This window comes from Heloderma suspectum, chromosome 10 (genome assembly GCF_057233095.1).
Source record: "Heloderma suspectum isolate Gila_16-S chromosome 10, 16-S_ref, whole genome shotgun sequence".
Taxonomy (NCBI): Eukaryota; Metazoa; Chordata; class Lepidosauria; order Squamata; family Helodermatidae; genus Heloderma; species Heloderma suspectum.
Window position 1 is genome coordinate 11,546,318 of NC_139467.1, and position 25,133 is coordinate 11,571,450.

The window sequence follows — 25,133 nt, forward strand, 5'->3', positions numbered from 1 at the left end:
AAGATGCCTACGGGAAGCCAACGAGCAGGACACAAGTGCAATAACACCCTCCTGCCCATGTTCCCCAATAACTGACATACAGCCTTCGATACTGGAGGTAGTATTTTATTTATTTATTTATTTATTTCATTTCTATACCGCCCAATAGCCAAAGTATATAGCCATCATGACTAGTAACCATGAATTTCCCCTCTTAAAGCCATCCATGTTGGTGGACATCAATACATCTTGTGGTAGTGAATTCCATAGTTAAATTAGGTGCTGTGTGAAGAAGAACTTCCCTTTATCTGTCCTGAATATTCCACCATTCAGCTTCATGTGGTGACCTTGGCTTTTACTATTATGAGAGAAGAAAAGCTTCTCCCTATCCACATTCTCAACACCATGCATAATTTTGTACATCTGTGTCATTTCTTTAGCTACTCACCATTTTTCTAAGTTAAATAGTCCCAGATGTTGTAACTTTTCCTCATAAGGGAGTTGCTCTAGCTCCTTGATTATTTTAGTTACCCTTATCTGTACTTGACTTTTCACATTGTTATCAGCCATTTTTATATCAGCTAATACAATATAATGTTTGTATTACTTGAATTTTGAACTGCATAAATGTTCTTAGAAACTGTACATTTTTTTCCCTGGAACTTCACATTTTGTGTCTGGTTGCACTTTTAAAAAAACACCCTGATAGCATTAGAGAATACGTCTACACTTTCTGGGAAATCTAGAGACTGAGCACTGACGAGGTCTGGGCACCTGTTCCACTGAGATAGCTAGCCCTGTCCTTTGAGAAATTTGCATGTGAAAAACTTGTATACCAAAGCTACCTTTCTGTGGTTTCTTAATGGCTAGATGGGGTATTTGGACAACATACTCCCTCCTGCAACTAAAACCCTCAGTTCTTTCCCTGGCTCCCTTTATCCCTGTAATAACTCTTCCATGTGGTTAATGAGTGTGTGCATGTGAGATTACCTGCTCAGTTTGCATTCCACCCGTAGGCCCTGCTGTCTACGCAGCCCACAAAAGACTCGGGTACCTTCACTGGAGGGTTATTACTACAGCACATCACAAGACACTAATCCCTGGGGAGCTGCATGACACACTGCCTCAGCTCAAAGGCCAGATAGAAAGAAGATCCAATTTAAGAGTGCCTGCAAGTTTCCTAAGGCTATATACACACATACACAGACCCCCTCCACCCTTAATAAGTGGCACTGCTGCTGCTGCAATCAACTTTACAGCCCACCCTCCCTCGCTCACAAGTGCATTTCCCTAAATAAACCCAACATACCAGGAGACTGGATAACAACATTGGACTACACTGCAGGGTTGTTATACACCACTCTAACTTTTCCACTCCCCCAGAAAAATAGGTATAACAGCACTGGGCTATTTTGCAGGGCTGGCATAACCCACCCTCCCTCAGCTACAGCCTCGCCTCCTGCAATATGGGTATAATAATGATGGACTGTCAACAAGTTGCCTTGAGTGCCATTGTTTGGAACGAAGGCGGGATACAAATCAAATCAATAAGTTCTGTCCAAATGTTTTGGACATCTGGAATACTCCAGACCAGATTCCATTCCACGAGATCTGGACATACAGAATAATCATTTGTTTTCCAACCCAAATAGATTTAGGCACAGGCATTATTGTCCCAATCTCCAATGGGCTTAGATATGCAGGCTATAGTTTAGGGCAGGGGTGACCAACACATGCCCTCCTCCTGCACCTTGAGTGCAGCCTGTCACCCCTGTATCACCTCTGAACCTGTGCCAAAGTATTGTGCTAGTTTTGAGCCACAAATCTTGAGCTTTGTGCCACCACCCACAATTGGGTAGTCACACATCAAATGTGGGTATGTCATTAACACGGACAAAAAAGCCACATTCTCATATCACCTCCAAACCTACGCCAAGGTTTTGTGCTGTTTTGTGCCACAAATTTTGGCTTTGGATTTCAAACTGAACCCTTGAAGAGCATGTTCCCAGTTTCAAAATGTTGTCTGCCTTCATTGTAGCTACAAACCACTATTGTTCTGGAAAACTATGGTTCCCAGCAAGCAAAAGCCCCACTGCAACAGACTTCGGGGTTCATCACATAGAGCTTTTATCTTGCCATTGAGATGGCTCTCTCTCGGACATTTGTGGGCTCTTTACATGATGCTGTTAATGTCAAAGGCGCCTCCTGCAATTTCCCCCAGCCTATCTCATGATTTCCCCAAACGCAAAAAATGTGGTATTTTTTCCAGCCCACAGAACAGAAGTGCCATAACCTCCCCATGAAATTCTCCAATAGCAGAAGACATCACTGTGTCTGCCTGCGGTGGGCATTTATTTTCAGTTGTTGGGGGCGCGGTCAGGATGACAAAGGCATTGAAGATGGGAGCTGGGTTGCATGGAAGGAGACCAAAGCAGATTTGACAGGCGCGAGGGCCAGAATTGCCTGCTGATTATGACTCCTGCCTCCGCATTTCTCAGTTGGAAGGAGAAGAGGGTAAAATGCCTCCCTGCAAAGAAGGGAGACACATCTGATCCCCCACACCACCAAGCAGAGAAGCGATGTCCCCTGTTGTTTCAGAACACCCTATTAAGTTCATTGGAACTTACTCCCAAGTAAGTGTGCCGAGGGTTGCAGACTTACAGGGTGATCTTATGTCTACTCAGAAGTAAGTCCCATGTGGCTGCCGTGTAAAGAAGCCCTTCCTAATCTCGCAAAGAAGCTGAAAGCAGGAAGCTCCGGAAAGGGTGTGTGTTTTTGTGGCTTTTTTGCTTAATGTAGAGACACCCTTCCACAACAGAAACTGCCCACATTACAGGAAATTTTGCTGGGAAAGATTTTTCCACCTTCATCTTTCAGTTTACCTTCAGGATCAAAATGTGGGTGTGCATTTCTCCATCACTGAAATGTCATCGCTCTCAATAGAAGTGATAAAGGGGGGGGGGGGTTGGAAGGCAAGGCCATGTTCGCTATATGTGCCCCCTGGCTTGGCTTTCATAATGTAAAGGATGCATTTCAGGGGGATAGGTTTACATAGAAGGAAGTTCTATGAATGTATGTTGCCAGTTAGGAAAGGTAGCACCAAGTCCAAGAGGTCACCAGCACGGTTAATGAGCAGTGTCAAGGAAGCTATTAGGGAAAAGAAGGCTTCCTTCAGAAAATGGAAGTCTTGACAAATTGAGAACCAAAAGGAAAACAAACTTGCACAAAGGAAATGCAAGCAGACAATACGAGATGCAAAAACACATTCTGAGGACCATATTGCTAACAACATCATGGCCAACAATAAATTAATGTTTAAGTATATCAGAAACAGGAAACCAGTCAGGAAGGCTGGTTTGCTGCTTCAGCTATACACCCCCGCCCCCAAACGACAAACCCACATTTGATGTACCAGTACAAAGTTGTGGATGGTGGGAGAAAACTCAGGATTGGTGACACAAAACTAGTACAATACTTTGGCAGAAGTTTGCATGTGATATGAAAATGTGGATTCTTTTAGCATTTGGCAGACCCCACCTAAGGGTGTGTCATTTTCATGCTTTTGGCTGCTACACAGAACTCAGGATTTGTGGCACAAAACAGCACTTTGCAAAGAACGTTGCAAAACACAAAAAAAATGAAGTTCTACATCTCTAATCTTACAGGAGTGTTGCAGGCAATTGAAATAATGGAAAGCTTCCTTGATCAAATTTGATTAAGGCCTTGCACTGTAGAAGTCTCTCCCTCTTCTCCCCCCCCCCCGCTCCGGCCCCCAGCCAGCAGTCAGTTCTTTCCTCTTCCCACTCTTATCCAAACATTCCATTCCCTGAAACTTAAGTCATGGGAGAAAGAAACCAGAGATCCTCATCCTCACCTGAGTGTGCAGTGATAATACAGTACAGAGCGATGCTCTGGGGCAGGGGCGTTGCTAGGTTCTTAAAAAATCTGGGGCACCGGCCCATAACACAAATTTACATATAAATATATATATACACACACACACACACGAGTCTAAGCGCACGTTTCATATATGTGTGTGTGCTGTGTGTATAGATTACATACATACATACATAAGAAGTGTGCACTGACCCCCCCCGCCCCCCTCCAACTCAGACCCCAATTCAGCATTTTGGAAAACATCCTGCTTCTGCTCTGGCCAGTTTGTAGTTGGACCACTTCAGCTCAGCACCAATGTTTGGAAAAAGGAGTCTTTATGCTTCCTCTTGACTACCATGGGAAATTAGGAAAAAACTGATAACTTTTTCTCTTGGTCAGAACTGGATGATAATTTCAGGCATAGTAGGGGATTACACCTGCCCAGTGTCAGAAAAATAGCTACCAGGTTTCCAAATCCCATACACTTATGTGGAAGAATAAAGAAATTATAGCTCTTTGCTTTGACGCATTTTCTTGAAAAAAGCAAATTTTACCTGTGGCTAGCACAAAAGTCACTAGGCCTACCTGTCTGAACTTTGGCAGGCTCAGTGGGCTCTATGGGGGTTGCCAAGTCCCCAAATTCTATGCATGTATGTGAAAGAACAAAGAAATTATAGCTCTTTGCTTTGACAGATTTTCTTGAAAATAGCAAATTTTACCTGTGACTAGCACAAAAGCCACTGGACCGAACTGCCTGAAATTTGGCATATTCAATCAGCTCCATGGGGGCTACCAAGCCTCCAAATTTCATGTATGTATCGTACAAATTTTAAAAGGTATGGCCGTTTCTGTTTTCCAATGCAAGTCAATGGGAAAATGTAAAAAAGATGGCAATTACACCTCAAAAGATCTGGGGCACAGTTCGAAAGATCCGGGGCCCATTTCCAGGTGGGCCGGCCCCTAACGACGCCCCTGCGTCTGGGGTCTCTGAAGCCTTTAACAAATGATGGCGCAAAACTAGTACAATACTTTGGAGGTGATCGAATTCAGGACCGGTGGCACGAAACAGCACCTTGCCCTCTCGTTCCCTCCACCCCACCCCTAGCAGCCCATTCTCCTCTTTCGCATCCTGAGCCAAACATTCCATTATCTGAAACGTAAATAAAGGGGGAAAGAACCAGAGAACTCCTCATCCTACCCTGAGTGTGCAGTGATGATCCAGTACCGAGCGATGCTCTGGGGTCCATGATGCCTTTAACCCCCCACAAGCCTCTTTGTTGCCTTTGCTGCAAGAGACCAACACAGCTTCCCTTCTGACGACGACGGTATAAAACTGATCAACAAAGAGGGGGAGGAGGCTTTAGTGTGGCAGTTGCACTTTCAGTTTTGGTTGCTGTGGAATTTAATAAAGCAATAATGGTAGTTTGAGGAAGGGGGTGAACATTAGGGCTAAATTAGATGTGCTGTTAAAAGCACATTTGTTTGTAACATGCATGTTTTAAAAAATGCCAAGAGGATGTGCCGTGGGCTTTGCTGGGACCCCAGAAGCCATAGAAAGGTAAGTTAACCCTTTCCTCCCCTGCTGTCTGCTGAGCAAAAGCTGAAGTACCCCCGAACGAGAGACCTGACTTTCAGCGCACTAGCTGCAGCTTCCGGACCAGCCTCAAGGGCAGCCCCGCACAGAGCCCGTTGTAGTAATCCAGTCTCGAGGTTACTGGCACCTGCACCACTGTGGCCAAGCTATCCCTGTCCAGGAGAGGCTGTAGCTGGTGAACCAGCCGAATCTGGTGAAAGGCGCTCCGAGCTGCAGCAGCCGGTTGGGCTTCCAATGACCGTGATGGATCTCCAAAGCTGAAGCTGCATTGGGAGGAAATCCCCTGCTGCTCTGACTGTGTCTCAGCTCCACCTGAGGCCTTCTATCTCTTTGGGTCCTGACTACCCTCCAGGCTTTGCCTCCACGCCTGAGCATAGGAGATCCTTAAGGGCTCATCTGGCTCCTCCTGCCCCCCCCCTCCATGCTTGCATCTTGGCTGCTGCTTGCAGCCAGGGTCATAATAATATGCATAAGAGAACTGGGTCAAGTCATCTGCTCTGCATGAGTTTTGAGCTCTCTGCCACACATTCACTGATTGTCCTTCAGACTAGAAGCTTTCAGCCTCAGTGTTCCCCATCTATAAAATGGGTACATTCTTTTCCAAACTGTCTTCTGAGTGCTTAATTCCTTAACAGTAAGCGACTTCTGTGTATGACAGACATATGACTAAATGAGTAAACTGTGGCTGCATTCACCCACTTGAGTTGTGCACTTTTAACTCTTGCTTTGTGCTTGTGACATTTTTGGAATCTGAGCTGTATTAAGTTGATCTGGGCTTGCCTGATACCTTGCGTGAACATTGCTTGGTTACAGGAGACTTGTAAGCACATGGCATAGCTGTAAACTTTGGCTGAATAGAGCATTTGCTGCTGGGCACCACACTTGGGTACCTGTGCTCCACTCCCCAGAACCTCCTGAGTTTGGCCCCGGATTCTCTGGGCTATTGCCCACTGTCTGCACCACATTCCACACTCTGATCCTTTGGGGGCTCTGTTCCATGGCCCCCAGAAGTACCAGCTGTTTGGTTTTCAAGAACATGGCAACCCTAGATACAACAGCCACATCTTGGCTTTGGCAGTGAATTGTTTCTCAGAGTTAGGTACAAATTGGATCACTGCTAGCCTGGCAGCAAAGCTGATTTCCTTCCTGACATTATTCATTGCCATTTAGACATGTTTGTCCTGTTATAAAAATAGCAGCAACTGTGATTTCCCAGAAACATCCCTCTTTAAAGGAAAGACAGCCTGCTTTCTCTCCATCCACCCCAAAGAGTTTGCCTCAGAGCTTCATCTTTGGCAAAGGGCAAAAAGAGCAAGAGACAGACAGACTTGCAGGGCTGAACAGAGGCAAGTGCAGGTTGAAAAAGAGAACAAATCCCCCCTCCCAACTCTGGTCTGCAATGCAGGAGAAAGGAAGGAGTGGCCTGAACCAGACTTTACTTCCTTAAGAAAAAGTACTTGTTGCACACACAAATAGATGTAACTATGGGCATTTCTACACCAGCCTAAAATCCTGCATTTAAAACGGGGCAACCAGCTTGACTGATTATGGCAACCAGCTTGACTGATTATGGCAACCAGCTTGACTGATAACTGGCAAACAGAGGGAGAAAACGTGGAGGCAGTGACAGACTTTGTATTTCTAGGCGCAAAGATTACTGCAGATGCTGACTGCAGCCAGGAAATCAGAAGATGTTTACTTCTTGGGAAGAGAGCAATGACAAACCTTGATAAAATAGTGAAGAGCAGGGACATCACACTGACAACAAAGGTCTGCATAGTTAAAGCAATGGTATTCCCCGTAGTAACCTATGGCTGTGAGAGCTGGACCACAAGGAAGGCTGAGCGAAGGAAGATGGATGCTTTTGAACTGTGGTGCTGGAGGAAAATTCTGAGAGTGCCTTGGCCTGCAAGAAGATCAACCCAGTCCATACTCCAGGAAATAAAGCCAGACTGCTCACTTGAGGGAATGATATTAAAGGCAGAACTAAAATTGCACATGCTCAGATTATTATTATTATTATTATTAAATCAGGGTGGGCAAACAGGTTTTGTCTGTCTTTTGCTCTGACATGTCAGGAATATACGAGCATTTGCAGAAGAACTGAAGGGGGGGGGGCAGGAGCAAGTTGTGTCCTTCACAACTGCAATTGTACACACGGTCCACCAAGTCCAGACGTCTACGCTTGAGGGTTTATAACCCCCCGCACCCGCACGGAGCCTTTTCCGAGGGTGCCGCTCCCCAGTCCCTGGGAAACTCCAGGCATCGGAGCAGGCCAGGGTGGAACCATTTCCGTAGCGTTAACTTCTACGCGCAGTTTCTGGGCATCAAGAGTGACGCAGGATGCGAAGGGCAGCAGAGCCGGGGGCTGAGAGCGCCGCCCGGGTCGCTTGAGACGGCAGGGAAGAGAAGGAGCGGGCCCGATCCAGACGCCCGCACCCGCTTATTCCAGCCTTTCCCTAGCGGCTCAGTTGCAGTCCGTGATCTCTCCGTGGCAATAACCGCGGAGCGTGAAACACTGTCGCCCCGGACGGGCGGGAGGAGAGAAGGCTGCGATCCTGCGCACCCTTACCCGGGAGTAAAAGTGCCTCTGAAGTCCGTGGCACGTACATCTGAGCCAAGGTGCGCACGCAGGATCGGGTGGCCAGTCCAGCTCCGAGGCAGAGGAGCTCCCGAGAGGGCAGCGCAGGGTCGGTTCGCTGGTTTGTTTCTCCGCCTGGGGGCCGTGTGCGGCCGGCGGCCGTGTGAATGGCCTGTCCCTTCGGGTGCCGACACGGCTTGCGCCCCCCGCGCCTCCGAGGCTGGGCGGGCGCTGAGCTGGACGGGAAGAGGGGCCGCCAGTCCGCCGGGAGGGGGGTCCGCGCAAGGGGCGCTTACCCGGCTCGGCCCGGATCTGTTCAGCCTGGCCGGGATCGGGCCGGGGCTTGACGCAAGCGCGCGTGGCTCCCGGGTGCGAGATGGGCTGGATCGGAGGGTCTGACCGCGAAGCAGGTCGGAAACGGCCTAATCGGGGCGCCTTCCGGGGCAGCGTCGGCCCCCTCACTGGGAGTCGAGGCTGGTGGCTCCTGTTTCGGAGGGGATCTGAATCCATTCTGGATTTCAGTCAGGACCAGCCAGAACTCCAAGGGAGCTACCCAGGGGGCTGAACCTATTTTGGGGATAGGGTTAAGCACCTTGGATAGCTCCTTTGGAGTTCTGGCTGATTCCGACTGGAACCCAGATTGGGTCAAGGCCTCACCAAAATTGAAGCCACCAGCCTCCACTGTTCACAGGAGTCGAGATCCAGACCAGAAGCATAATGAAGTTTTAACAACCCAGTACAATGAGAAACACACACACACACACACACAGGGCAGTTTTCAAACTCCCCAGGGTCTCTTTTGGAGGCTTTTGTTGTGCAATTGCCCAGCTCCATTTACGGAATTTTACAGGGGCCCAGATGATGTCCCCTTCCCCCAGTAAACCCTCCCGTGTTTCCCCATCATTTATTCCATCGTTTTTCTTTCCACAAACAAACGTAGAAAAGTCTGAATAGCTGCGCAATGCAGCTGGTAGCACTAGCAGCCACCTGCTCTCTGGATGAGAAGTGTGCTAGTGGCAGGCAACCTGCAAAAACCGTGCTTTCTCTGGCATCGCCCATCTTTCCCCTGCTATTAACAGTGACAGACATGTTGTGCATGTCCTAGGCAGGGTCAGCTGTATGATTGTTGTTGTTATGTGTAGCACCATCAATGTGCATCACGCTGAGGAGAACCCAGGCGGATAGGTCCCTGCCCCATTGAACTTGCAGTCTAAAATTCAACACATGGGAAACAGAGGAAGGGCCGAGAAGCAGAGGCAGGGGTAAATCAGAGAACAATGTGCAATTATTTGTATTTAGGCTTAGTTAGGGGATGAAATCTATTGTGAGCCTGCAACGTTGGGCAGATTTTTCATTCTGTTAAAGGCCGGCATATTGATAGCAATCTAATTTTTCATTAGGAGTGTTGCTTTTTGTTTGATTACTGTGAAGGGGAGTGGATTTTCCCATGTGGATTTTCTGCATTGGGTGCCGAACTGTACTGTACCAGCCTTTGTTTTAGGGCACATTGAATTCATGCAGATGACTGGTGCAGTCCAACAGGTGTAGCTTGCATCTTGTGTGACATGTGAGTTCACCCCTAGAATGGCTGTCCCGCCGGAATTTATACGGATTGCAGAGGTTCTGTGGGCAGCAGGGGGGTTCTTTGGCATATCGTTCAATGAAGAATGGGTTTCCTGAATGAAGGAAGTTTGAAAACCAGTGCCCAAGGAGTTTGGATAGATTCTATGAACTCCTCATAGAAGAATGTTACGGTATTTTGATTTCTTGGATTCATAAAGGCACCTGCTGCTTCTTAGCATCTTCCTGATTCTCTTGGCTGGTGGCCAGTGATTCCAGGTCCTCATATGCTTCAATGAATGGGAGTTTCAAGCAGGAAACCATGAAAATGTCTGTTAAAATGTCTGCAGTTGCAGAATCTCCAGAGAGCTCCTGCTAGGAATTGTGTGTATTTATGTGAAATATATCCAGTGGTGACTCTTGCTGGTGTTTCCGTCTCTCTCTCCTCACCTCAACTGCAGTTCTTCCGGGCTGTGAGCAATGGCCTCCAAACGCCGCATGTCGGCCCCCACGTGCCTGATTGAGAACAGAGGAAAGCAGCTCCGTGTCTGTCAAGAGGCCCTTTGGCTGCTCTCCGAAATTCGCCAGCCGGTGGTGGTGGTGGCCATCGTGGGACTGTACCGAACGGGCAAGTCCTACCTCATGAACAAACTAGCTGGCAAGACCTCAGGTGAGAGAGAGATTCCGTGGACCAAGGGGAAAGGAAAAGAAATGCAAAACCTGGAGTGGGAGGGAAGAAAATGAATTCTAGAATCAGGAGGTTTCTGTCCAAATTGGCAGAGTGGACGGATCTGCATGTAGACCACGGAGACCAGGGGTCTCTCCCTTTCGAAACTGCCATGCAGAAAAGTCCATAGTCACGTATCCAAGGCTGTAAATATGTTCTTGGGCACTGATTTGAACCTACTTTCAGAAGGCTTACAATATCCTATATGATTCTGAGACTGATAGCTTTAATTGTTAATCAGTGTGTGCATGTGTCATTTCATACATTTATTTAATGTGTATACTGCTCAATACCCAAACCTCTCTGGGTGCTTCACAAACATTACAATCCAAAATACAACATAATCAAAACATAATATAAGTTCTTTAACATACAAACTTCAGACCAGTCTATTCAGACCACAGTGGGGAGAGCATCGGGGAGCTACTACCAAGGAGGCCCTCTTCTCCCTTGTTAGCATCCACTGAATCTTCCTTGGAGGAGGGCCTCAGATGTTGGTTGTAGTGCTGGGGTAGGTTCATATTGGGAGATGCGCTCCATCAGCTATTGTAAGCTGTGTAAAGCTTTATAGGTCAAAACCAGCATCTTGAATTGGGCTTGGAAAGTACAGGTAGCCAGTGCAGGCAGGTAGGGATGTATGGACTGTGTAAAACCCGCTCCGTCTGTGTTTTCAGATTGTCAGGTGCCTTTTGTTCTGTCATTCGCCCACAGATGGATGTGAATTTCTTTTTTCGTCATGTGGAAAATTATGTAAATAATTACGTAAATATTTGTGTAAGTATTTATGTAAGTATTTACATAACTTACCTCAGTACGTAACATTTAGTATATTGTCCCCTATTCCATTCAACGTTTCCTCAACAGAAACGTATGTATTTCTCTACGGATTTATATGTGTAACTTTCGGGGAAGTAAAAAAATCATCTGAAAGTCCACCAACTCCACGCGGCCTGTGGGAGTCGCTCCGCAGAGAATCCCGCAGGTTGGGTTCTTAGAAATCCGAGCTCATTTTAATCTGTCTAAAATTTCTCCAGCATCCCTACAAGCAGGCAAGAAGTGGTGTTTATGCTCTGCTATCAATCTTGCTGTTGCATTTTACATAAGCTGCAGCTTCCAAACGGTCTTCAAGGGCAGCCCCATATAGACCACACTGCAGTAATCTAACTTTGAGGTTATTGGAGCATAGACTTCTGAAGCCAGGTTATCCCTGTCCAGATAGGGGTGTAGCTGGGCCATCAGCCAAAACTGATAGAAGGCACTCTATGTCACTGAGTCTACCTGAGCCTCAAGTGACAATGATGACTACAGGAGAACCCCCAAGCTATGAACCTGCTCCTTCAGAGGGACTGTAGTCCTATCCAGAACAGGATGAACATCCTCCATCCATGTGTCTGTGTGAGTTGATATGTGTATGCATTTATAAAATTCTGTCATGTATTATTTTTAAATCTCTGAAAAATATAAAACAGCCCTCTGCATAGTAATGCCACCCTTTTTCTTACAGGCCTCTTGTGCCTTGACCATGACAAACAGAAATCCAGCAGGTGCAGCTTTTCCCATCGCCACATTTCCATGCTGGGGAAAACTGCACCATTTGAATGTTTGCCTGACATAAACTGCCAAATACATAGGAGCCTTCCAAGAAAACAGGTGGCAACCCTACTCCCCAATCACTCCAGCTCACGCATTTCTGGTTCATCCATCCTCAGCTCTATAATATGTGATTATCTCCACATATAGGTTTCCTGCTGGGCTCTACAGTGCAAGCAAACACCAAGGGAATCTGGATGTGGTGCATTCCCCACCCTGAGAGACCTGACCAGACCCTTGTCCTTCTGGATACTTAGGGACTAGGTGATGTGGAAAAGGTAATTTGAACGTTTGTGTATGTGGGTGGGATGCTGCACCTGTTGAATTTCTGCCTGTCATGTAGCAGTTATAGACACAGGAGCATGGCTAGAAAAAACTTTGTACCCTTAGCGTCAGGGACAAAGCACAATGAATCTGCAGCTATACCCAGTTGCTGGCTGTCTAGGCCAGCCTCACCCAACCTCATGGTTGGGCAGCTTGTGATGCTGTTGGAGTAGAATTCCCATCATCCCCAGCCAAAATGGCCAATGGCTGTGATGTCGTCCAACACATCTGGAGGGCCCCAGATAGGTGAAGGCTGGTCTAGGCAGATGTTGCTCTGTAGAACCAAGAACTAATATACACATCAGAGATACTTTGCAACTTCCGATTTAGATTTTGAATGTATGTATAAAACAGAATTTACTGAAGGGACTTTGGCTGCCTTTACATTAAAGAAAAAACCCACGGTCCTCCTGTTGTGGAGCCTTTCCGCGTTTACAGTGGGCTCCCAGAGGGTGACCGTGTGATTGCTGAGCGGGGAAGTTTTTAATTTTCAAGGTTCCATAGAACTCAATGAAACAGCGCCTTCTAGTGCCTGTTTTAATCACGCAACATTCCAACTGTAAAAAGATAGGGCTCCTTCACACGGAGCTTTTATCCTGCTATTGAGATTGCTCACTCACCAAAATTTGTGGGTCCTTTTCATGACATCGTTAACCTCCAGGGCACATCCAGAGGTATTTCCTCGTTATTCCATCTCAAAAAGATCTGGAAATAATGAAGTTTCTATTTAAGTTGGGATGTTGTGCTATTAAAACAGGCACTAGATGGTGCTGTTTCATTGAGTTCTATGGAACCTTGAAAATTAAAAGTTTCCCCTCTCAGCAATCACATGATCACCGTCTGGGAGCTCGCTCGCAGTAAACACAAAAAGGCTCCACAATGGGAGGACTGCAGGTTTTTTCTTTAATGTAAAGGCAGCCAAAGTTCATTTGTTCCAGATCTTTTTGAGATGGCCCACAAACTGTAGAAAATTATTAATAAAACAGCCCTGCATACAAGTTTACAGTCTTCAGTCAGAGATGGGACAGAAGAGAGGGAAAGAATGTACAATAATAGTAATAATAAAAATTGATAATGTAATAATTATATTATTAATTATTAATTGCTAATAATTATTAATTATATTATAATTAATAATTAATACTATAATATATAAACATAATAAACATAGTAGTAGTAGTAGTAGTAGTAGTAGTAGTAGTAACATTCCCATACTGTCCCACAGCAGGAGGTCTCTTTGGCTATGGGGTGGTATATAAAGGAAGGAACTATACATTTGATAAGCATAACAATTAAGTGGGGAAACATAGTGGTTATGTAAGCCTTCCCTACTGAAATGTGAAATGGCCTCCTTGACTGAATCCTTCCCTTTTTTGCAGTGTTCTGACATACTAGCATCTTTGCACTAGAGATTCACCTGCAAGCTACCCATCTCTGTCTTGGTCCCTCCAGGTAACACCCGTGATGCCGAGCTGTTTAATCTGCCTCACAGTTGCATCCGGATGTTCTTCCCCACTCGGAAATGCTTCATCTTTGAGCGGCCTACTGGTAGGAAGAACCTGCATCGGCTGGAGGAGATGCGTGAGAGTGAGCTAGAGCCCGACTACGTGGAACAAGCTGCCCAGTTCTGCCGTTACATCTACTGCACATCCAAGGCAAAGACCATCCCAGGCGGGCACATTGTCACTGGCCACCATGGGTCCTTCTAGTCATTTCTCTGAGGAGCTGTCATAGTAGCACAGGGACTAGGGCAGTGGCCTTTGCCCACTCTGATACAAAATCTACTGTTAATTGGAACAACCACCTGAGACCCATTTTTAACATATCTGATCTATTTTAAGTTAGTTAGTTAGTTAGTTAATTAATTAATTAATTAAATGTTTTTAACATCTCTTTCTTTAGATCTGTCCTTTATCTGTCTTTCCCCCGCATCCTCTCTTTCTCCAAAGAGGCTACACTTCTTCTGCAGTGTCCTAACCAAACTCAGGTCATAAGTTCCCACTTCTGCATCATGAGCTGACCAGTCGAAGGCCAGTGGAGCAGGGAACCAGTGCCTTCTCCCCAAGGTTGAGGATCCACTGTGGCTGACACCCCCTTTGTTTGGGAAGTCCTAGACACTTGATTTTGCACTGCAGTGGACCTCTGTGAGCACAAGAAGCGGCATAAGTAAGTGTCGCCACAGGAGTTTGTATTCCTTTTCTCTTTGTAGTGCTGGCGACGCTGGTGGAGACCTATGTGGACACCATCCGCAGCGGGCAAGTGCCTTGCCTGGAGAACGCAGTGCTGGCCTTGGCTGAGATTGAGAACTCGGCTGCTGTGAATGGTGCTGCTGCCCGCTATGTGGAGCTGATGAAGCAGAAGCTGAAGCTGCCCACAGAGACCATCCAGGAGCTACTGAGGATTCACGCAGAGTGTGAGGAGGCGGCCCTCCGGGTCTTCATGGCTCGCGCCTTCAAAGATGACACATGTCAGTTTCAGGCTGGGCTCATGGTAGGTCGCCACTTGAGATGTCAGCATTAGCAGGCCACATGTCAAGGCTGGTGGTCTGATGGCAAACAAGGAAGGGGGGGCGGGGGGGAAGGCAGCACCTGATAACTGAAGAAAAAAGAGGGGAAGGCACGACCCTGGCACTGGTGAAACGATTCTTTTACAAATGGACTACTGGAAGGTTCATTTGTTTAAATAAAAGAAGGATGTCTTACTGCTGAAGATTATTGCTCCTGAAGAAGGAGAGATTAATTCTCAAGAACAGGTTGAGCTGTGATCTACAATAAAAAGAATACTTCTACCAGCAGTGGGGATGTGCCTTCCCCTCTTTTTTCTTCGGTTTGATGGTGAAGCCAGGCCTGAGGTAGGCATGGTCAGTCAGGGTGCAGCTGGATTTCACTTGAGACATTCCAATTGAACAGTGAGGCTGGAGTCTGAGGTGAGCACAGCTATGTGGAACCCTGCTGGCCCCCGTTATCACCTGACAGCTGCTAAACTAGCAACCACAGTCTTGCCTTCTGGTGGCACCTTTTTCTAGTAAGCCAATACAGTGTCACAGAGAGGAAAGGGGCTCGGTCTGGTGGCAATAGACACCTCTTTGCCACATCTCATCTGTTTCCTCCTGCAGCCATGACACGTTGGGCTTCAGCCCAGTCAGGTTGTTCTTCCCCCTTGAATGATGGCCCTTCCTGTCTTTCTCCAGCTTGTATCTTTCCACTTCATCCCAAGTCTGTCTGTCCTCCTGTTTTCCTGCTCTCTTTATAAGAGCACCATACTGATGAAGATTCTGCATTATTGGAAGGCCCAGAGATGCTCCATCTCAGAGACTGCCCAGATCGGGGAGTCTTGTGAACAGACTTCGCTTCGTCCTGTGGTCACTGCTTCGTTTTGTTCCTAGACAAATTCAAATATTTTCCCACCCTGTTTCTTGTGGAATGTGAACAGCAAAACAACATGTTAAATTATTAGAAATCAGTCGGGATGCTATTTTTGTAATTTTATTTTTTCATTTTTATTTCAGCGACTTAATGATCATGGGGTGGGGTGTTTTTTTTTTTTTTGCTGCACACCCATTAATTTGGAATGAGATTTTGGGGTGCCATCACTAGCAAAAACTGGAATTCTCACTTCTCTGAATAAGTATGCATAGAACAAGCAGATAAATCCACTCTTTTGCCCTTCCTTTATTCATCTGCACTGTGGCTGAATCCTACCCTACAAATATCTGTTGAGCACCAAAATGGGCAGCCTGTCCCTTTGATTAAAGAGAAGGACACATCTGGAATGTAGGGAATTTTGCCCAGCCAATGAACTGCTAAGTTGCATCTCCCTCCCTCTTACCCTTCCCATTTACATACCTCAATCAAACTCCCCTGAAACTTTGGCAATCCAAGTAGTTGCCCCATTTGCCTCTATTGTTGGACCATCCCATAAGGCAAGCATCCCTGGGGCACCAACAGCACAGCCATCCTTAAATCCCTCTAAGGCTTCCAGGAAGTCACACTGCCATAGTATAAAAATCAGAAGTTGATGTGGGTTCACCACCCATGGATCATATAAACAGGCTGCAAGACACGAACAAGAAAGAAATGTAAGTTGCACAGATAACTGTTCAACTTCAGATCCCAACTCAGACCTATTTAACACCAGACACCATCCCAACACATGCTTTCTCCGAGCCTAGAAATTAGTTTAGTTGTGTTTTAGCATTATTTTTCATGCTTGTCTTGCCAGAAAAACTTGGATCAGAAGAAGGAGGAGTACTGCCATAAGAATGAGCTTGAATCCTCAAAACACAGTAAGGCTGTGCTGATGACACGGTCCCAGAAGTTGGAAGACAACATCAAGAAGGGAATTTACTCCCAGCCTGGTGGCCACAACCATTTTGTGGATGACCTGAAGAAACTGGAACAGAGATACCAAGAGGAACCCAAAAAGGGAGTAATGGTGGGTAATGGCTAGGGCAGGGGTCCCCATTGTTTTAATCATATCCATGAACAGTTCCAACAGCTGACTGACAGCCTTCTGTTAGCATAGGGGGAGCATTTTGGCCAGCCAGCATAGACTATGCCTGTTCATAACCTGTCTTTCTGCCTGAGCTCTGCTGATTGTTGCTACTCCTCTATCCAGGCTGAGGCCGTCCTGCAGCGGTTCTTTAAGGACAAGGAGCACATAGGCAGAACCATACTTTGAAGCGATCAAGCCCTCAGGGAGAAAGAGAAGGAAATGGCAGGTAAGGGGCTGGTATAATCTGCACATGAGATGGATATTGGGGCTGCTGTGTTGGAGCTGGTGCCTTCTGGGCGGAAAGGGCCCTCTGTCCCATCCCTCATGCAGCTGGACCACCACCCCAACCAGCATAATTGGAAGTAGCCACCTGATGGACATTCCCCGAAATGTACTAAATGTATCTCCTGCTCCACACCACCAAGTTTGTGAGCTCAGCATTTCAGTACAAGAAGTTCAGCGGGAGCTTGAGGACTGATTTCCGTGTTACTGGGTAATGTCACCGAAGTCTCTCCTGACTTTGAAAATGTCTTGTCCGATAATTATACACACCGGCTAGATCTGAGACAAAATCAACTGCGGGGCCTCTTTGTGTGTCAGTTGCATACCTACCTCACATCTAACCTTTCCAGTGGAGACTGTGCTAAGCAACGAATGAGCTACGTTAACCTCTACCATATTTTTTAAAAGACATATGGGAAAGAGCCTTTAGCACCAATTGTGTGGAGCTGTTCTCAGGTTAGGGACCTCTGTTATTTGGCATGGAGGGTACACTCCGGAACAAATGGGCCGAGCTTTTAATGAAATGACCGGCTTAAATCCTTTTGTTGCATTCCAATCCACATTCATTCCTCAGTTGCCCTGAGCTAGGTATGTCAGAAAATTCCACATGAATTTTAAATGGGATCGAATTCTGACAAATCCGGTCTGCAGAATCCTCCTCGGAACGGAGCAGCCTGGTCGACCCAGACTGGAGCTCATGTGGACCCTTTTTTTTTTGTCTGCAAAATGGTGGATTTTATGAAAATAATTATGAAAAGAAATCCGTAAATCAGACATGGAGGCAGAAGAACGCGAACGGCTCTACCCTTTTTACAAGGCATTTCCCCTGTGATCCGAGGCTTTCTTTCGCTTGGTCTGAGTCTTGAACTCCATGGAAATCCTCCATCTTTTCTGTTTATTGTCTGTGGAAGTGAGGTCCGGTGAGGTCAGGTGAGGTCAGGTCAGGTGAGGTCAGGACAGGACAGGTCCGGTGAGGTCAGGTGACCAGACGTTACGTGGGGAATCCCCACGAAGGGCTTTACCCTTTTTATGAAAATAAATATGCATTTTCCCTATGACCCAAGGCTTACAGAGACCGCTGGTGGGTGTGCAGAAAGGATTTTTCGGCAGTACTTATGGAATTATTTACGTAAGTTCGGGGAGCTGAAAAAAAATGGGGGAATCCAGGGCATGCGGATGGCGGAATGGGGTGGCCCTCAGCTCTGTGGAATCCTTGCAGAGCGGAACTACTCTGCACGGATTCCGGGGGGGGGGAGGAATGGATCTTCTCCCCCGCCCTGAGGATTCCCCACTGGAACGGACAGTGGGGAATCTGTACATCCCTACCCTGAGCTAATTTTGGGTTATTTTCCTTACATGCATATTAATTTTTCTTGGTATTGGACACTTGAGGGTCTTTTCCTTCTTAAAATGCACCAACTTGTCACAGTTTACTCTCTCACGCTCTCCGACCCCCAGCCCCAATACATGTATTGCAGTCTGCTGAACAAGGGGGTCAAGGGACCTTGAGATAGGATCACAGAGCAGCTGATCCTACAATTATGCCACTGCCACATTTAAAGGCCAATTAAGTGTGCCCTGAGCACATATGTGTGCAAATCTGTCAAGAATGTTAAAAGGCCCCAGTATTGAAGGAGGGCTGGTGGGAGGGAAGAAAGGCAGTGTGAAGCTGAACTTCGTATCTGAGCACATCTTAAAGCAGGTAGATTTCCAGATGTTTTGGACTTTAGCGCTCAGAAGCCTCAGTCTGCATGGCCAATGGTCAGGAATGCTGGGAATTGAAGTCCAAAACATTTGAAGACCTTTCTCCCACCCCTGCCTTAAGGTACAGACCATTAAAAAAAGGTTATTTGCATGTGCTCCTATAAACAACAAATCCACCCCAAAGGTACCTTCCCTCCTATACATCTTTCTTCTCTGGTTGCTTCTAGATGAGGCTTTTATCATGCAATCACCCTGCTTCATTCATTGAATTTTATAGTGTGGGGGAGGGGGTCCAGACATTGTCATCTTCTACTCCTGGTCCTCCTGTGTTTTCCCATTATTTCTTCCAACTTTTTCCTTACTGTGGAAAATCAGTTAAGGAGAAAAAGATGGAATAGCTGCTCAAGGGGTGTCTCTACATGAGCAATTTATTGCATGCTCGTGATTGGCCACTCATGGAAGTTTGTGGGTCCTTTACATGACGTTGTCAACCTCCAGGACATCTCCCGCGTTTTCCCCGTTCATCCTGCTTTCAAAGAGATCAGAAATAAGTTGGAATAAAAAAACCCACGGGATATAATTCAGCCACTAGATGGTGCTGTTTCATTGAAAATATAGAAAGCCCTGGTAAGGCTGCTGAGAAAGGGCATTTTCAATTCCACATCATGTTCGTCGTCTAAAGGAGCCCATCCTAATTGCCCCAGGGAAGTGGAAGCAGAAAGCCCTGGTAAGGCTGTGGGATTTTTCCACAATGTAGAGAAGCCCAATGTCTTTTGTTTAGTAGTGGCAGCAGCCCTCTGTCTGGAAGGACCCAACACCTGTAGAGATTCATTCTTTATTTTCCTCCTGGGACAGAGGCAAAGGCCAAGGCTGAGGCAGTGAAGCGAGAGCAGGACATCATGAAGCGGCCGCAGGCTGTGCTGGAACAGAAGATGGCGGATCAGCAACGGAGTTCTGAGCTGAACATGAAGCAGCTGGAGGAGAAGATGGTGAAGGAAAGGGAGAAGCTCTTGGAAGAGCGGGAGAAGATGATGCAGAGCAAACTCAGGGTAACTGTAGCAGGCCCAGCTGGGGGCTTGTCTCAATTTTCAAAAAATGTCTGGGATGGATATGACTGGAGTCATGCCTGCTAAAAATGGAGTGGGTCATGCTCAGGGAAGCTGGTGGGGCATTGAGACTTCCTCCTCACAATCCCAGGGCTGCTACTTAATTGGCAACTCCTTTCCTGGTTGGTCATACCTCTGAGGCAAGCTCTAGGTCACTCTCAGCTGTGCAGGGAAGCTTTTAGGCTGGAGGAAGAATCATCACTCTCTGATCTGTCTCCTTGAGTGTCAGGTGGTGGACAGTTATATTAACTTACAGGCTCCATCCACTGGGTCAACAGCCAATCACAACTGTTGGAGGTCATGATTGGCCACCTCAATAAGCAGCGTTTCCAGGTTGCTGGTCCAACTGGACTGGTAATTCCTTGGGTTCCAGGGATTTGGTGTGTGCAAGTGGAAGGATACCTTCTTTGTATTGAAGGGTCCTTCATCAGTTTAGTTATGGAGCTGAATACCCTGTAGTTGTGATACTGTGATGTGGGAGGGCTTCCCTTCCCAGAGACTGAGGGGTCAGAGTGCCAGAAGCAGGCCAGAACAAGGAGGGCGGTGCTGTCAAAGGACACTGCTCAGTTACTTTTCCTTTTTGTATCGGAATCTTTTTAGTTTCCTGTCTGGAGCCCTGTTCAGGTGTGTGTTGTTTATTTAATATAATTTAAAATGTTTTTAGGCCACCTTTACCCTTACCAGGGCCTCTCAAGGTGTTCACACACCCCACATGAGGGGGACACACTCATTGGCACTGCCCCCTCTGCCGTGTTCCTGTTTCTCGGTTCCACCAACCTCCATGTTTGTTTTGTAGCAGGGACCCTTCTCCACTTGTGTAAGATCCTAAATCACAAGAGGAGGCTACACAGGAAGAGCACCCCCTCCCCCTCGCAGAAGTTACCCTTCCAGTGGCTGGAGGATGGTGGAGCTGAACGACAGGAATGTGTCAGGGCCGATGAGTGCATCTCGGCACTCCCCTTCATGCAGTTCCGATCATGTGAGGAGTGAACACCTGAACAGGACTTGGGGTGTCTTTCTTTACTGGAGATGTTCTTAAGCACACTGCAAGCCAAATCACACCCCTTTGCTTTTGATCTAATGACCCTAAGGCAGTTTCTTCTTGTTCTTCCAGGAAAAAGAGGTAATGATAAAGGAGGGATTCCAGAGGGAAGCTAATCGACTGAATGGGGAGATTCAGCAGCTGAGACAACAGAATGAAAATATCAATAACAAATGTTGGATTAGCACAATAATAGGGACCCTGGCAGGTGCTATCTCACTTGTATTTCCAGGTGTCCTTGTTGAAGCTGTTGGGGTGCTTTCTAATTTGTTCAAGCTCTTGTAACCAAATAGGAACAGGTCCTGGCTTGCAGCCCTGGCTTTTTCCTGTCCTGGAAATGTGCACAATGCATACCACTTTGTTTAGCACTAGATGGCCTGAGGCCAGAAACTTAGCAAGATTCAGGGAAAGATTAAGTAGTCCTGGGCTGTGTTTCCACCAGCAATTTACTCCAACCTGGCTGCACAGTGGGGTCTCTGTGTTTCCATTATGTCGTGGCCATTCAGCCCCAGCCCCGTGTTTTATCACGGAAAATCCGCTTCTTCTGAGACTGCTTATAGTCCGACTTTTCCAGCTTGCTGCGGCTCCGTTACTGACCTGTTTCCACAACTGCACTGGGTTCAGTATCATAGTCCTGCCCCTGGGGCATGTAGCCCAGCCCTTGTGGGTGTGTCGCTCACCTGCCCCTGACCTCACTGGAAGCAGCTGCATGTGAAGGAGAGGGGGAGATGATCCTGGAGGGAGCAGTCAGGCAGAGATGAAGAGATGCAGACATAAGCACCCCTGGCATACAAGTGCAGTGTCCGCCCACCTGGGTATCCCTATGAGGTTCCCAGTCAAGGTGGTGGCAGGGAAATCAGGAGAGCTGCAAAGACAGCTTCATGGAAAGTCAGAGTCGTTAGGTCTAAGTCACTTTAGGAAAAGACAGGGTTTAAAAGGGGAGGAGATGCTGCACACAGCCTTTTTGCTCCTTCGTTAAAGTGAAAGTGCACTTTAAAGTGAATTTTAAAGGGGAAAAAACAAAAGGGCTGGAGTGGAGCAGAAGCGGGGGGGCAAGGGAGGCAGAAATGAAGAGATGCACAACTAGTATATCATCTACTGGCTGTGTTCGCCATTTCCTCCCCATGTATTTCCCCTTTAGCGCTTTGTCCCACTTTGTGTGAGCATATGCTAGGGGGTGTTACTTCTGAGTAAACTAATTGGCTGTATGGCTTTCCTTTCCTGGGAGTAAGTGCCACTGAAATCTGAGTGCATCCCCTTCAATGCATTTACTTGGGGTCTCCCTTCTCAGCCACGCAGGAGAAAGGCTTGACAGTTAGGATTTCAATGGGTATTAAAAGTGCCTTCGATTGGGAAGCCAGCCAGCCATTACTTCTTCTAGCCCACCTTGCAGGGTCATTGGGAAGCCAGAATAAGGGGGGAGAACAACAATGCTGGGGTGGGGAGAGAAAGCCAGCCACTATCTCTTCTCCTAGCCCACCTTGCAGGGTTGTTGGAAAGCCAGAATAACCGGGGGGGGGGCAACAACAATGGGGGGGGTCGGGAGGCAGCCACTAACTGGAGCAGAGCACAAGAGGGCGAGGGAGGGGGACTCAGCAAGAGGAGGAGGTGGGAACACTGATGAGGTAATCAGACCCATCCCAGAGGCCACCCAGCCATCAAGAAAATAATTGGATTAGTGCTCAGTGGAAAAAGCACAGAGCCCCATGCTGCAGCGATATGCTACAGACAACTGGAAGGGGGATACAGTTTTGCTTGTTCCCCCACCTAAAAAATCCCTGCAAACAGAAAATTAGTGTACTACTGGGAAAGGTGTTCTAGCCCACTCTTTTTCCTGCTGTGCTGTTTTTCTGTTCCCAGGGAATTTCAATAGTTTCTTTTTTTAAATGAAGAGGAGCGTTCAAAACTGGCATCAGCCAGCTCCAGTCAGTGCAGTCCATTCTGCCATCTCATTCTGCTGCATTTAAAGCTGGCTTGAGTCAAACTTCAGAGAGGTTGAGGGAGCGCAGATGAGACAAAGGGAGAAAGGCAGAGTTACACAATTATATCCTCAACAGGATATTTGTGCCTAATTGTGCGTCAGGAGAAGATTTGGTAGGTAGAAATTCTGCCCTCACTGCAACCTTAAGAGGAAAGGAACCATTCCTGCTAGACTTAACTTTACCTCAGAGTTCTTAAAGAGAATGTTTGGGATGTAGCCTTATCTGAGCTCAGTCTAGATTTCTGAGGTGGGTCTTACTAAAAAAAACACAACTGTGTGGAAACTGGGTATCCTTTTATCCAGTATGTGAATACCACCTCACAAGCTCCTACACCGCTTATAGCTAGGAATGGTGTGGACGCCCGACTGGGTCCAGGAATCTGTCAGGCTCCCCCCGCCTGCATCCCTAGACCACGCCACCAAGCCCCTGGCCTAGCTCTCCCCCATTCCTTCCCTCCCAGATGCTCCCCACACTCACCCGGCGAGCACCTGCCATTTTGCTGAGGGTTTTTTAATGAAAAAAGGGAGTTAAAAATACACGTGTTTAGATATGTGCACATTCGAGCTGGGAAAACTTGATCTATGCAGTATTAGAGGCATAATGTCTCTAATATTGCATAGATCAAGCTTTCCCAGCCTGAATGTGCGCATATTTAAACATGGGCATTTTTAGCTCCCTTTTCTTCGTAAAAAACCCAAACCCCTCAGCAAAATGGCAGGTGCTCACTGGATGGGACCCAGGGTGACTGTGGGTGGCTCACCGAGCTCATGGAGGCTCAAGTGCAGGTCCAGGGGAGCTTGAGCGGGGGCAGTGCTTCAGTGGGCGCCTTCTGATCCTGGACAGGGGTGGGTTCGGACATCCCTACTTATAGCAGTCACCTCCATCTGGAGGGAATGCAAGAAACGAACAAAGAAGGATGAGATTAAATAACCTTTGCATAAATGTATGTGACTGCACTCAGGATTGAATGTGATGGACTGTGCTTGCTCTTAGTTGTACTTTGTTAGTTTTGTTGTTCGTTGTTGTAGTTGTGGTATTTTTAGGGAATTTAATACTTTAAAAAAAGAGCTCTAGGAACAGGAGTCGTGTCGCCGATAGGGTCTGGCTACTCTAGTGGGGGAAGCTACTGGGCAAGAGTGAATTTATCTGGCAGGCCAGAGGTTGTCCACCACTGATTCTACCGGATCCAGTATGCAGATGAGAAAGAAACTAATTGAAATGGATAATAGATAATAATTGAATAATAATTGAAATAAATAAATGATAAGTGGTAGTTGTCAGGGTGGAAACTGAGCCCATAGAGCCCCAGAGCAGTTCTGATTCTGAGGAGGAACAGCAATCCGTGGGAGAGGAGCGCGCTCATCTCTCACAGGCACAGCAGCTGGCAGAGATTCCTCCTGCCAGCATTCCTGGGATAGATAGTGACCCTGGCAGCGAGAGAGTGCTGGAGGGGGGCTTGCTGGATGCTCAGCGCAGACACAGGGAGTGGCGCCAGATGGAGGGCGCGGAAAGGAGGTATTCCGCTCGTTTGGCACTCAACGGTCGTGTCCCGAGGACCCAAGGGAAAGAGGGAGGATCTCTCCATAGCCCATAAGTTCAGAGACTTCCCGTGGTTCCCCTTCCAACGGGGACCAACTGCCTTACCTGGAGCTTAGGCTACTCTGCTATCTTTCCCCAGTGCTGTTCCTTGCTTTGGTGCTAGTGACTAGTATTCTGAAACAGTCATAAAGGAATAAAGCCTCGGAAAGAATCCTTATCGTCTGTGTCCTGAGTTGGCTGTTGGTGGGGACTGCAAGGCAGCTAGGGCGCTCCTGACAGCAGTTGTGCTCACAAGCACTTTGGGGATATTTCTCCTAGTTAAGGAGAAATCAGTTGTTTTATTATTTCTGAGGGAGGTTCTCAGGAATTTTTGAATACTGCAGTGCAGTGTTGTGTTAATCTTCAAGGTACAGGGATAAGCTGCCCTATATGTTTACACAGATTACATTTATATAAAGGAAATGTAATTTGCATAAATTAAATATGCAAATAGTTATACACAGTTCGCTCTGGATATATTCCAGGATAATTGCTCACTCTACCCAGTGCCATTGGTAACTCATCAGTAGGTGGACTAGATTCAAAAGAGGTTAGAGCTCCTGCACATCGAACTGTCATGTAGACAAGGGGGGATTTCAGCAGTGGGGCCTTTTCCCTGCTGTGTGCCATTCCAAAATAACCAGTAGTTTCAAGGTATAGGATCCTCTGCCTTTAGGGGGCTCCCCCTGTAGGGACAGTGGGTCTCTTGATTCC

At 47.0% G+C, this 25,133-nt stretch overlaps 1 protein-coding gene and 1 pseudogene across 2 annotated transcripts in view; one reads left to right on the forward strand and one right to left on the reverse strand.

Moving 5' to 3' along the window:
* The window catches only part of LOC146337688 (guanylate-binding protein 1-like), a 35,002-nt gene extending 29,844 nt beyond the window's left edge, over positions 1-5,158 (reverse strand). The window contains exon 1 of the mRNA XM_084815122.1: positions 5,054-5,158. Within this exon, the coding sequence (XP_084671248.1) occupies positions 5,054-5,102 (49 nt within the window). The 5' untranslated portion in view covers positions 5,103-5,158. The remainder of the gene's footprint in view (positions 1-5,053) is intronic.
* Positions 5,159-5,321: 163 nt separating this feature from the next.
* On the forward strand, positions 5,322-21,231 carry LOC146337689 (guanylate-binding protein 3-like; annotated as a pseudogene). Its single transcript, XR_014785227.1, has 9 exons — positions 5,322-5,413; positions 10,052-10,260; positions 12,058-12,185; positions 13,641-13,939; positions 14,403-14,721; positions 16,453-16,665; positions 16,849-16,951; positions 19,567-19,760; positions 20,932-21,231. The product of XR_014785227.1 is annotated as a guanylate-binding protein 3-like (transcript).
* The last annotated feature ends 3,902 nt before the right edge of the window (positions 21,232-25,133 follow it).